Below are 14,385 nucleotides of genomic sequence, written 5' to 3'. Positions count from 1 at the left end.
AACAATACTTACTGAAAGCTAGAGACTATGGAACACACAGCCATGACCCTATCCCTCCCAAATGGAACATTTATGCCATCAGGAGAAGTAGTAACCTGTGGACATGTGAGATTCCAATCAGGGCACATGCAATTTATGCCAAAATGCACAGCCAACAAAAATCAGGAAATAAACTTCTCGGCTGTGTCTAGACTGGCCAGTTTTTCCGGAAAATCAGCCGCTTTTCCGGAAAAACTTGCCAGCTGTCTACACTGGCCGCTTGAATTTCCGCAAAAGCACTGACTTCCTACTGTAAGAAATCAGTGCTTTTTGCGGAAATTCTATGCTGCTCCCATTCAGGCAAAAGTCCCTTTTGCGCAAAACTTTTGCGCAAAAGGGCCAGTTTAGACAGCTGAGATTTGTTTTCCGCAAAAAAGCTCCAATTGTGAAAATGGTGAACGGGGCTTTTTTGCGCAAAAGCGCGTCTAGATTGGCCACAGACTCTTTTCCGCAAAAAGTGCTTTTGCAGAAAAGTGTCCGTGCCAATCTAGACGCTCTTTTCCAAAAATGCTTTTAATGGAAAACTTTTCCGTTAAAAGCATTTCTGGAAAATCATGCCAGTCTAGACGTAGCCATGCAGTTACCACCCTACCCTGAGCTTTTCTCTTGGGGCTGCATCTAGACTGGCAAGTTTTGCGGAAAAACTTGCCAACTGTCTACACTGTCCGCTTGAAATTCCGCAAGAATTTCATGTAAGATTGTCAGTGTTCTTGTGGAAATGCTATGCTGCTCCCGTTCGGGCAAAATCCCTCAGGCGCAAATACTTTTGCGCAAGAGGGCCAGTGTAGACAACGCGGTATTGTTTTGCGCAAAAAAGCCCTGATCGTGAAAATGGTGATCGGGGCTTTCTTGCGCAAAACCGCGTCTAGATTGGCATGGACAGTTTTCTGCAAAAATGCTTTTGGGGAAAAGCGTCCGTGCCAATCTAGATGCTCTTTTCCGCAAATGCTTTTAACGGAAAAACTTTTCCATTAAAAGCCTTTGCGGAAAATCATGCCAGTCTAAACGTAGCCTTGATGCGTACAGTCCCCAATTGTGTGACAATATCTACTGAAGAAATGTCCAGGAATACATGTCAGAGGCAAGATTAATGGTCAGTTATATATAATAATTTTGATCTTTGTAGAAATTGTAGACATGGCATCTCTCTTGATTGTAATTAAAAAGCTTTTAATTGTTGGTATTAAATCTTAAGTGAACTCCCACCTAGACTGCTTTTAACTTAATGCCTATTGTAACCATTCTTTTTTTTTACTTTTTGCCTGGGGTTCTTGATGGCCAGCAAGTTGGCACCAAACTAGCCAGAGAGCGGGACTCTTTAAAGGGTTAGCACTTGAGCCCATCTGGTTTGAAGTAGCTAACCATAAGCAGCAAAGGGAATTAATTCAAAGACTCCCTTCATGTTTGCTGAAATGTGCAAAGTGGTACTGGAAAAAGAGAGCTTCCCCACTCTACTTTCTCAGTGCTGCTCCTCCCCTTCAAAGGGAGTGAGGCCTTCAGAGGAAAGGGCTTGTTTTGTCTCATTCTGAACCCAAAACATAGGCTGGCTGTGTCTAGACTGGCCAGTTTTTCCGGAAAATCAGCCGCTTTTCCGGAAAAACTTGCCAGCTGTCTACACTGGCCGCTTGAATTTCCGCAAAAGCACTGGCTTCCTACGGTAAGAAATCAGTGCTTTTTGCAGAAATACTATGCTGCTCCCATTTGGGCAAAAGTCCCTTTTGCGCAAAAGGGCCAGTGTAGACAGCTGAGATTTGTTTTCTGCAGAAAGCCCCGATCGCGAAAATGGTGATCGGGGGCATTTTTGCGCAAAAGCACATCTAGATTGGCCACGGACGCTTTTCCGCAAAAAGTGCTTTTGCGGAAAAGCATCCGTGCCAATCTAGACACTCTGTTCCGAAAATGCTTTTAACGGAAAACTTTTCCGTTAAAAGCATTTGCGGAAAATCATGCCAGTCTAGATGTAGTCGGTGAGATTAGAACATGTGTAACATGACTGCTACTGTTACTGAGGTTTGCAATCTATGTAAGATGAATGAGTGGCTGTCCCCAGTATGAGGTAGGGACACATGATGTGTTTCCTCAGCCTCACATGGGTGATGTGAGGCTTAATTCAATATCACTTTGAGATCTTCAGATGGCAGTTGCTATATAAGTTCAAGTGCTATGATAATGTGGCATTCAGACTGACAAATGCTTTATAGGTAGAAATATAATTCATGTTAATGGAAATTCTTCAGTCCTTAAATATGAATGTCCTGCCTTTTGTTCTTATTATTAAGATCACTTTTTAAAATCTAGAAACATGTGATTTTGCCTATGGAAAAAACATATATTTTATACAGATTATATTTGGCTAAGCCTCCTGTTTATACAGTATATGCAAAACATATGTAACCTATACAAAGGTATTTGAATTTCATGAAAAAGAAAAGCACATATTTGTATGTCCAATTTACAAACCTACAGTAAATGAATAATAGACTACTTCTGTTATTTGAAAATATGTTTTTGGCACACAAAGTGTTGTTAAACTCCTAACCAGTGAAATGAACAGACGTTAGGAGCTTAATTAAATATGCACTAGCCCCAGATTCTCAATGGCCTTTATTGACAAATGATAGATTTAAACACAAACTAAATTCATCCTAATGATCGCTATTGAAAGGGTAATAACTTTTGTGCTGTTATCAGGCCATTTCAGCAGCTCTCGTAAATTATGCATCTAATTTACAGATGGACTGTACTAGAGTAATCAAAAATTGAAGAAAGTTATCTGTGTAGTGCAATTTATCAAGGGATGGGTTCTGAAAGGAAGTATATTGTCAGCCTTTCGATTTTTTTAAATAATATGGATTAGTGTCCAAACACAGCTGATTACTACTGTCTGGCCAGTTATTCTGGAATCCTACAGGATTATAAAGATATTTCCTTACTTTGGCATTGTGAAACTCAGCAGCTCATTTTGTGTCTCATCGTACCACAACATGTTTTTTCCCTTTCAAATTTGTACATCTGCAACTTCAAGCGTTATGCAATGCACAACTTGCTCTGCAGACGGCGTTTGCACTTCAGCCAAAGCTTTGCTAGAATGGTTCACTGGCTGGGATTAACTTTAGAGGCAAATAGTACGAAGACTGGGTGGATGGGGGTATCGGATTGTAAAAGAAAGATCTTGCTTGCAGACAATAGTTTGCCCAGGTAGAAAATAACCTAAATTTCAAAACTGGTCTAGCTACAAAGCCAGTTGTAGCTCTAAAAGTTATGCCATCCACAGCAACCACACAGTTGCTTCTCAAACAAACCAATTTCTGATTTCATCTGCTTATAAAGCCGAACCAGGAGGAAGTACAGGGAGCAAGAATGCGGAGGAACACACAGGTTGACTTTTCAGGCTCAGCAGGTGGTAACAACAATGCTAAATCAACAGAGACTCTTGGGTGGCTGAGGCTAGAAACGTGCCTTACACGGCTTAACGAATGACCCTTCTTCACTGCGCCAGTGCAGCAAGGGACGCAACGCCGTTGTGACTCGCACAGGGTGGAGTGCGACTGAGCCTCCTGAAGCGTGCGAGGGACATGTCCATTGCCCCTGCGGGCGCTGGCAAGACCCCACTGCCGGTCCTGAGTCCCGGCAGGGGGTCGGGTCGTCCCAAGCCACAGCGCTGCTGGCCCCTGAGCTATGGCCTGGCCGCTGCCCAGCTAGAAGTCCCCCCGGGCTTCGCTCACGGCAGCGGGGGCAGCGTCCCCTGGCTGGTGTGTGGCCCCGCGTGGCCTTCTCCGTGGAGGAGGGGGAGGGGCAGCCTCCCCGCGTCTGCTGGGGAGGAGGACACAAAGTAGCCCCACGGGTGGGTCATTGGCACAGCCTGGATCCTCGACTCCATCCCCCGCCGCCGAGCCAGCTGTGTCTGCGCAGCCCGCCCTAGCGCGCTCTCACACCTGTCAGTCAGAGGCTCTGGCGCTGTCGCACACACTCCTGTGACAGGGGCGCTCTGAGACACCCCCCCGCCGCGCACACCTTCCCTCCCCCCCCCCCCCCCGCCAGTCCAGTCCCTTGCTCGTCTCACACACCTGTCCGGCGGGTCCTCAGAGCCTCACACCTGTCAGTCAGAGTGTCTGTCTGTCTCGCACCCATCCGGTCAGTCCGTCTCTCTCAGCTCCCCCCATACCTTCCCCTCGCTGTCACTCACACACACGCCTGTCTGCCTGTCTCTCTCACAGCCGCACACACCTGGGCTGGTGTCAGTCTGTCTGTCTGCCTCGCACAACCTGCTCGTCTGTGGGAGTGTCCAGCTGGCTCGCGAGCACGCACAGCCACACCCCTCACCCTTCACCCTGTCTGGCTCACCCCCTCTTCCTCGCCCAGCAGCCAGAGGCGCCCTGCTGCAGCGGGGGCGCGGGGCTCTCACCTGGAGGGGGGCTGGGCTCTAATCTGATGGGGGGAGGCGAAGAGAGCCCAACCGGGCGCCCCCGCCCAGCTCCGTCCAGCAGCGCCCCCAGCCCCTTGTGCCAGTTGCTCCTTGCTCACGCCGCCGCCTGAGCTCTGCTGGGGCCTCAAATAACTTTCGCTGTCAGCGGTCGCAGGACGCGTCCGCCAGCAGGCTGAGGGCAGCCCCGGGGCTCGCTGGCGGCCGGAAAACAGCAACAGATCTCAGCCCATCCCCCCGGAATGCTGTGGGCCAAACGTCTCAGCAGGGGGGCCTAAAGCGAGGCCCTGAATGCCCCTTCTGCACAGGAAAACAAGTTACCTGGGGTGCTGAGCTAAGCGCCACCGAAACCTATGGGTGCCTCTGAAACTGGCACGGCTCCTGGTAGGCAATCCCGCCCAGGCCCTGTCAGGCAGCTTGCAATGGCTCTGCCTTGCGTGCAGGGGGCCTCTTTCCTCATCAGCGCTGAAATAGTGTGATGAAACATTCGGCAGCCACTTTAGGAAACGTCCTCCAGCTCCTGTTGAAATCAGTGAGGGTTTTGCCAGTGACTCCCATGACAGCAATATACAACTGTCTGCATGAGTGACACATACAGTGAGGCCCCTTTGTTTTTTTGGTGCAAGAGACTAACACTGCTAACTCTCTGAAACTAGCATGAGTGTGGTTACCCTTGACATAAATTAGCGGTGTCTGTTAAAATTATTAGAGAAAACAACACTGTGTACCTACCTTTTGTTTAAACCACATAGTTTATAGTTAGCTCTTACATGGCTAGCCTGATCTTAAATCGGGGTAGGAAGTAATTTCTAATGGAGGGACCACTCCAAGATTTTTGAAAGTGGTGTCTGGTGTGGGATAGAGGTTGGGTGCAGAAGGGAGCTTGGGTTAAAGGATTGGAGTGCAGGCGAGAGAGTGGGGTTTGGGTGAAGGAGGCAGTTGTGACCTGGGGCACTGGCCAGGTCAACTACTCAGGTGATTTAAAGTAACTTTAATTCAAAGAAGTGGCTGAGTGGGCAACTAGGAGGCTGCAAGTTTCTGACCACTGAGATCGCTTGCATATATGGATGCAGGAGGGGTGCAGAGGGTTTGAGGGTGCAGAGGGGTGCATATATGGATGCAGGAGGGGTGCAGAGGGATGCAGGAGGGGTGCAGAGTATGTGGAGGGTTGGGGAAGAGAGGGGCTGTGGTGGCAGAAGTGCCTTGGAGCTGCCCTTCCCCCTGCCCAGCTTCCTGCTCTCTGTGCAAGCTGTGGGAGGGAGAAGGGAGGATGCTGATGTCAGAATATCCCTCCTCCCCCCACTTCTGTACCTTATCTTCACACAAAGAGAACGGGATGGCGGGAACTTGGCATTGCAAATTTCCATCACTGTCACAAACTAAATGTGCCTGTGTCATTCTCACACACACACACACACACACATATTGTCCTTCACTCTCATCGCCTGACCCAAAACGTACGTGGGGGGTTGCTGTTACTTCTTGCAAAGTTACTGCTTGCAAAGTGGGTTATTTTGGGTTTTTGACTGGTCTGTGCATTTCATAATTTTCATTTCTCTCGTACACTTAAAGTTAATTGTTTGAGTAGTGAGTTCTAAAATGTCCAACCTGTCATGGCTGGAGTAATTATCCCAGTGGCAATTGCTGCTCCTGGAAGTGGCTGGCATGCCCCTGCAGTCCCTGAGAAAGGCAGAGCAGGGGGGTCTCCATATGCTGTCCTTGCCTGCAGATACCACTCCTGCAGCTCCCATTGATCAATAACGGGGAATTGTAGCCAGTAGACACTGTGGGTTCAGTCCTGTAGATAAAGGGCAGCACATAGCACCATGGAGCCATTGCTGTATATGCCACTTGCTTTCAGGTGTGGTGCAGGGCCAGGGCAGGAGTAAGACTGCTTTAACTGCACTGCTCCACCACATGGAAGCTGCCTCAGTTAAATGGTGCCCAGCCGGAACTTGCTTCCTGAACCCGTCCAGCCCTGAACATCCTCCCACGCCCAACCTCCTTCCCCCGACGTGAATCCCCCTACACCGAAACTCCTTTCCAGAGCTTACACCCTGAATCACCTCCTAGACCACAATCTCCCACCCTGGGCTAAGCCTGGAGCCCCTCTCACACTCCAAACTTCTTGGCCCAAGACCAAAGCCTGCACCTCAACCCTCTACCCCAGTCTCATGAGTGAGCATAGGGGAGGACAGGAGATGGAGTGAGCAGGGTGAGGCCTCGGAGAAGGAGTGGAGCAGGAGCAGTACCTCAAAGAAGGGACAGGAAGGAAGTGGTGCAAGGTTATTTGGGTTTGAGGAAGATTGTACTTAAATTGAAAAAGTCATCTTGTGGTTAAAAAGGTTGGAGACCACTGTCTATGTTATATGATGACCAAAGGGCTTTAATGAGGCCATAATTCAGCAAGGCATTTAAACATTGCCTACTTTTTAAACATGTGAAGTGATGTCAAATTGATTACGCGTATGTTTAAAATAAAGCATGTCCTTAAAGCCCTTGTTGCCTCAGGGCCTAAATCCAGGCAAGACAGTATCATGGAAACACTCTTTAACGGTTCAAATTCTAGTCCTAATTCTGCACTGTCTCACCTACTCTTTCAGATGCAGAACTACCTTAGAAGGTCGCTTTTCTAGCAAAGCTGAGGGGATAGTGATGTAGTGACCTGAATTTCAGGCTCAAATACACTTTCCAGAGTCAAAAGTTCAAGCCTAGACAATGGCTTTCTCTTTATAGAGGCAATAAATAGAATTCCAGACAGGTTGTTCTTCTTCATGGTCATTATAGAAACCAAGCCCATGTTGCAAAAACAGGATCAACTCCAGTGTCCTTACTCAGTTGCATCTCATTCCCCTCCCCAATACAGAGGCAACCCATGCCCATGAGGAAAGAGTGAGGGCAGGTTCAGCAATTAAAATCTAGGGGGAACACATGACCCATCTAGGGGCACATACGATCTCCACTTCCTCCCCACATCACTAATACTGTGAAACCCTGGCTGGGTTGATTTAGTTGGGATTGCTCCTGCCTAGAGCAGGGGGCTGGACTTGATGACCTTCTGAGGTCTCTTCCAGTTTGATGATTCTATGATTCTATGACTCTATAAATGTATTAGGGACAGGTTTATTATTAGTTACTACCCCAGAACTGGCTGGATTTCTCTGCTACAGTAAGAACATCAGAAAAGCCATGTGTTTCATACCACCAGTCCATCTAGCCAAATATCTTGCCCTCTAACAGTGGCCAGTGTTAGATGCTTCAGAGGGTGTGAACAGTAGAGGGCAATGTATCAAATTATTCAATCCCAGCTTCTAGTAGTCAGAAATGTAGGGACAGCTGAAGCATAGGGTTGTGTGACTGACCATCTTAGTTAATAGCCATTGACAGATGTTCCTCTGTGAACCTATCCCAGTTATAATTTTGGTTTTCACAACATCTGCTAGCACTTAGGGCCACAGACAGAGTTGTCCTGTCCATAGGATACTTTGGGGCAGATGCCCCAGACCTCACCTTTGTGGTACCCTGTGGGGAAAGGAGCTGGGCAGCAGTCCTGGACCACCCTCAAATTCTTCAGCAATGGTGGGAGCCATGGGAAGTCGAGAGATCCAGGCCCAGCTTGCTCCGCTCTTACTGCCTGGTCACCCTGCTTCACTGTGGATAGTGGTGAAAAGCAGAGTGACCCAGCCCCAGCCTCAGCCCCAGCCCCAGCCCCAGCCCCAGCCCACTCTACTCCCCCAAGGGATGTGGCTGGGAGCCAGGCTCAGGGGAATGCAGTGGGCGGGGGCCAGCATGCTCCGCTTCCTGATGCCATGATGAATGCAGGGGCAGTCCAACCTTAGCTGCTGGTGCCAGACCCACCATTAATCCCCCAGGTTGTATTGCTGGGATGAAGGGTTCAATCGGATTGAAGGGGGGCAGAATAGAAGTGGAAAGAGGCAGAGGCGAGCCTGGGGCAGAGTGGAGGTTGTCCCAGGCCCCCCACCTTCCTAGGTATGGCACTGTTCACAGATTGACTATAAATTGTGTGAAGTTGTATTTCTTCATATGTGCTACAATCTATTGCCTGTTACTTTCCTGGGGTGACCCCAGCTTTTGTATTATGTGAAGGGTTAAACAACACTTACCCTTTCGCTTTCTTCCCACTCCCCCACCATTCAAGAGTTAGTTGTCTATTTTCCAAGCCAAATAACCCCAGTCTTTTTAAACTCTCCTCATATGGAAAACATTCCATAACCCCAATCATTTGTATTGCTCTTCTCAATACTTTTTCCAATTTTAATATAATTTTGAGATAGAGTGACCAGAACTACACACAGTAGTCAAAGTATGGGTATATCATGGATTTATATAGAGGCATTAAAATATTTTCTGTTTTATTAACTAGCCCTTTCCTAATGGTTCCTAACATTCTGTTTTCTTTTTTGAATGCTGCTGGCCCATCTCCAAGGATTCCAAAATATCTCTTTCCTGCCTAGTAATGTTTCATTTAGACTTGCACGATTTCATATGTAGAACTGGAATTATGTTTTTCAATGTGCATTATGTTACATTTATCAACATTGAATGTAATCTGCCATTTCCTTGCCCATTCATCTAGTTTCATGGGATCCCTTTGTAACTTTGCTGTCTACTTTGGACTTAACTACCATGAATAATTTTGTCTTGTCTGCAAACTTTTTCCAGATCTTTTCCAGATAATTTCTGAGTATGTTCAACAGCATTGGTCTCAGTATGCGTGTATTGGGGAAAAAAGGCACAATATATATGCAAAAGAATTATTGGTGTAGTTTTACTTGCAAATTAAAGTCTAAACCTGCAAATTGTTCCACAGAGGTATATCTATGTGAAGCCTTACAAAATTCAGTTTGGTTATACAGAACAACTTACAGGACCTAATACTGCCTTTCTTTTTCAAAGTTACCTTACTTCAGATGAGAGAGATGTTTTGATTTCAGAATACAAACTGACCAAACACACCCACACACACAAAAAGAAGGAAAACCATTTATAAATGTCACCGTCCAATGGTTTTTTTTCCAATTTAACTATAATAAGATTTATCTACATGTATCCATAAATATCTGCAAGTATCTACACTGTTTGCAGATATGACTCTTTGGTTGTCTTGTCTTTTTCTTACACTGCAACTATTAAGAAAACAAAACCAAAAACGTTTGTATAGTCTCTGAAAGAAAAAAATAAATATAACAACTTCATTAAACAAAAGCTTTGGCACTAATCAATGTCCAGGTAACAAATCATAGTGAAAACTTTGAAATAACAGCGACAAAGCAACAGGCAGTATCTCACATAGCAGTTTCCAGCTGTCTAATAATATGCACAAGTCTATTTCACATCAGCCTTTTTTAGAACAGTTATGATGTTGTAGTGGGACACAAAATTTCACAATTCACTGCAAATGTCAAATAAAAACATGTTTCTTGCCAAATCTTCACAATCGATCCAGATTTTTGTAATGGTAAAAGTTACAGAAACTATTCACATCTGCCCATATCTCTTCTTAATTGAGCCACTTGCTGAAGACTGGATAGACCTTGCATTGATCTTAACACTTGTCACTTTCACAAGGTAAGGAATCCCCTTTCAAAAAGATACCAGAAGAACACTGTGGAATTTGCAAGGTAGAAGAAGCATTGCAAATGCTTCAGGAGGAGGTTGCTGCTTATAAACTCACATGGGCAATTAACTGTTAAATCCGACTCTGAAATACAGAACTGGCCTGACAGTTGGTGAGCACCAAGCAAGAACACACTGTAGTCTGGAGACATATGCCAGAAGCTCAATTTTGGGTTGTGGACCATCACCACGAGAAAAGCAACCTGACGGAATTACATAAAGGCACTTCCCCTATGCAAGAAAGGGCATTCAACAAGAGGCCAGTTGCAAAATGGCCACCGTGAGACTGCAAATTTTAAGGGCCAACCCCTAAAAGGCATGTTGGGGGGGAGGGGGGAAATCCTCTAAAAGGCAAGGGCCAGTAGAGAATATTAAAGAACCAAGAAATCACCAGGCAAGGTATCGAGATAGGGTTGCTTTGGTGGTATTCTCATCATACGCAATCACGATCCCTATGAAAATACGGACCAAACTTTTTTTCTATATATTTTAATGACCTTAATGTCACTTGTTAGGGAAAATAAAAACCTGTGGCACTGTTCTTGACCTTGGGCTAAATTTTAAAGCACAGGGCCCCAAACAGTTGCTTGCCTATAAAGTTGCCCCCTACAGTTTCATCAATCATGAAGAGATGGGCACCGGGAAGAACTTAGCTGAAGGTCACCTGGCAACACAAAATCCTTCCCTTACCTTAAGCCCTCCCTCCATGGCTAATCGCTCAGTGGGGAGAGGAAGAAGGACTAAAGCCGAGGGAGCCCCAGGTTGTTGTTTTTTTCTCCCGTTCAGTAAGTCAGAACACTTAGGTTGATCTCAATAGGAGAAGAATCAGGTCCAGAGGCTGCAGGTGCGCAGGGGCCAGCTAAGAAGCACACGATACCTTGTGAACATGATCCCCCCCCCAGGAAAGGTTTCTTTACAGGGGCCTCGGGTGAGTCATTTTCCCGCTGACATCGGCCCGGAACGGGGACCTTGGGAGGAGAGTGACCGGGCGTGGAAGCCCTTCGTGCGATGGGGCGGGATCGTGGTTGCACATGAGCGGGAAGTGCCCCCTAGGGCTTAGTTGCTGGAGCAAAGCCGAGAGGGCCGGGGCCCCTGCCGGCGTAGCTGCGGCGTGGACCCGGCTGTTCTCTCCAGCAAGCCACAGGGCGGGTGGGAAGAGCGCTCCGGGCGGCGCTAGGGGGCAGCGAGCCGCGGGAGTCCTGTGGGCAGCCGGGCGAAGGGGCGCACGCCGTGCAGGGAGCGGCCAAGGCGGGCGTTACCGCGGCCCGTAGTCGTAGCTGGGTGGCGCGCCCGCCGCGGAGTACAAGTTGGCCGCCGGCGGGCCCATGTGGTGGTGGTGGTGGTAGCCGTGGCCCCGGATGCTGGGCAGGGGGTAGGGCGCGGGCCGGCTCTTCGCTCCCAGGTAGTGGTCGTAGGCCGCCGCCGGGTACTTGTAGGGGTGGTGGTGCAGCGGCTCCGAGGCGGGCGGTTCCAGCCGCAGTTCGTGGTGCGGGGGGCTGGGCCGGCTCCCGGGGGTGCTGCTGAGCGGGACGAGCCCCCCCGCGCCGGGGACTGGCAGGGCCGGGCTCAGCACTCGAGACATGAGCTGCTGGTGCGCGGGGTCGGCGTGGAGAGGGGTCCCGCTGACCGCTTCCCGCTCGTACTCCCGCCGGCTCTCCGCAGCGTCTGCAACACCGAGCGGGCGGGGCAGCCGGTTACCGCCTGGCCATGGGCCCCGGCGCCCGCCCCGAGATGCTCCTCCAGCCACTGACACACTCACACCTCGCCCGCTCCGAGACCCACTGAGCCCCCTCCCCGCCAACCCCCCTCCCTGCTCCAGAGCCACTGAGTCCCGCTTCCAGCCAGCCCCCCGCCCTGACCCATAGCCACTGAGGTCTGCTCCCAGCCAGCCCCCGCCCTGACCCATAGCCACTGAGGTCTGCTCCCAGCCAGCCCCCGCCCTGACCCATAGCCACTGAGGTCTGCTCCCAGCCAGCCCCCGCCCAGCATCGGAGCTACTGAGCCCCATTCCCAGCCAGCCTCTCCCCCCCCCCCCCCGCCGCTCTCCCCGAGAGCCACTGAGACCCGCTCCTAGTCCATTATCCAATCATGCCCTTCGCTCTCACCCGGAGTGTCTCCCCACATTGACCCTATCCTTTAACCACGGATCCCAGCACCCTCCCTGCACCTCTGTCAGTGCCAGATGGCTTCCCCAGACCCAGCCGAGGACTCTACCACCTTCGCCAAGCCATAGGGAGAGTCCCCTTGACCCTAAACGCACTCCCCCACGCGCACGTCGCCCCAGACCCCACTGCCCGCCATGGAAGCTCCTCCAGACACTCACGCCTCTCTCCCTTCCCCGTAAGTCTATACAATCAGCTCTTACTTCCGGAGTTGTTCTTAGGCACTGAACCGAGCTCTACCCAACACATTCCACGGACACAGAAAATCATGAGTATCTGGGCATTCAGTCACCCTCAAAACACAAGGCTGCTCTTAAATGAGGAATATTGCTCACACACGCTCCTGTCGCATGGAAACGGTCCTTGTAGAAAAGTGTTCATGGTAAAAAGAACTGCCTTGAAATGAATCCCAAGGTTCCCAGAAAGAAAAGAGTCTCCCTTGGAATGAAGGGGAAGTAGAGCAGATTTCAGCCCAAGAGTGTCACAGACTTCCAGGGACTTCAGCAGATGCCCAAATTATGTTGAAATGGCGGGGGGGGGGGGGGAGTGGGAGTGGGAGGGAGCACAGAATGGAAGTTACATTATTTAATTCCCTCAGTTAAAAATGACTGCAGTATTGTGCAGTGCAAGTCCAAACCGTAGCAGTCACAGGAACCTTGCTGCAGCACTGTAGAACTTCTCCGTAGCACTTTCAGCCCTTACAGGGGTCAAATGCTGTCACCCTAACTCATACTGAAAATACTTCTGTCTGTGAGTATTCCCACTGTGGAATCAGTGGGGGGTGAAGTTAGCATAATGGGGTCTGATGAGTGTCTTTTTTAACCTGGATCTCCAACAATCACAAACAGGGAAGCTTGGAAAAATCTTTCTCCCTCTACCCATGTAAGCTTTTCAATTAAACACTATATTCACTTTAAAAAAGGAGAGCCTTCAATTCATTTCACTGCAAAGACAATGTTAAAAAAGGAGGGGGGATGAGAAAACACAGGGAAAAGAGCTGAGGGGAGCAATGATTTTTAAATGAAGTGTTTAAACATTGTGTTCAGCAGAAATCTGTGCTCCTGGGACAATACATTCTGACTGTGATAAATAGAGCTAAATTGACTGACAAGTTTGTACACGCTTGAAATTTTTGCAATTGTGTAACACTAAACAAATACAGACTTCTCTTTATTTTAATAGGCCTGGAGTGTGCTGGGAGAAAGGCCCCTGGTTGTCTTTGCAGTTGTTTACTCTGTGTAATGGAGGGGGAAAAATTCAATGAAAAGTTCCCAGTGTGCATGCTTAAGCCATGCAGTAGATTAAATACAGCTTCTGAATATTGTGGGATCTACACAGAAAATAGAACCGAGTTGCTTTTTCAAAAGAGCAATGCATGCAAAGAAGCATCTTTAGGATATATGGGACTATGGGTATGCCTCTGTCTGTAAAGCAAACATTTTGTCAAAATGCAGAGTAGAAGAAAGTTAGAAGTAGAAGCAAATAGGGAGAGGCAGCCCCAGTCTTCTGGGTGAAATATCTAACTTGTAGGGAAAGGCTGGTGTCAGGTAGCTTAAATAGCACACTCAGTTACTACAGTGACTGGTGTTTAAGAAATACTTTCGAAGACTAGATGAGTCCCAAAATGCATGTTTTGTTTTAAAAGAAAAAGATAACACTTTGGGGGAAAATATATAATCCAGTTATTAGTAGCAATGTTTTTATGTGTCAAAATAATTTGAATTTAAGCATTCCTTTTCTGACTTCTGCAAGAAAAAATCAAAATGAAACTGACTGTAAACAACAATACAAATTAACCTGTGCTATTTTAGAGCCCATATTGGTGGAAATAAACAACAGCCAAAACTACCCAAACAACACCCCAGTATAAATGGCAAAAGATAAATGAAATGTTTCAGCCCCTTGATTTTGATTAATTACTGGTAACACCAGTAAGAAAATATTCAGGATGTTTGTGTTTCTATGTAAATGGAAAGTGCAGGTAAGTCTGGAAAGATGAAGGAAGCTCACCTTTTTCTGTTCCGTTCTGATGTGCAGGGGAAGTTACTGGATTCCTGGACCTGGCAAAAGCACTCATGAGAGGAAGGGCCCCTGGTCTGTGATTCCTGGGCCTGGAACAGGAAG

General features: G+C 48.1%; 1 protein-coding gene across 8 annotated transcripts in view; it reads right to left on the bottom strand.

Moving 5' to 3' along the window:
• The window catches only part of TBX1 (T-box transcription factor 1), a 60,588-nt gene that overhangs the window by 25,523 nt on the left and 20,680 nt on the right, over nt 1-14,385 (bottom strand). For 7 of the 8 annotated variants that reach the window (XM_075898296.1, XM_075898298.1, XM_075898299.1 and 4 more), the window contains 2 exons: nt 14,272-14,372; nt 9,453-11,764 (listed from right to left, as the gene is read on the bottom strand). In XM_075898296.1, the coding sequence (XP_075754411.1) occupies nt 11,355-11,764; nt 14,272-14,372 (511 nt within the window). In that variant the 3' untranslated portion in view covers nt 9,453-11,354. Of the gene's footprint in view, nt 1-9,452; nt 11,765-14,271; nt 14,373-14,385 lie in introns of those variants that run through there. The other variant, XM_075898303.1, reaches the window with a different exon arrangement.

The sequence above is a fragment of the Pelodiscus sinensis genome, chromosome 15, assembly GCF_049634645.1.
Source record: "Pelodiscus sinensis isolate JC-2024 chromosome 15, ASM4963464v1, whole genome shotgun sequence".
In the NCBI taxonomy this organism is placed as follows: domain Eukaryota; kingdom Metazoa; phylum Chordata; order Testudines; family Trionychidae; genus Pelodiscus; species Pelodiscus sinensis.
Note: the sequence above shows the minus strand (reverse complement) of the source record. Positions and strands in the feature narration are given on the sequence as shown.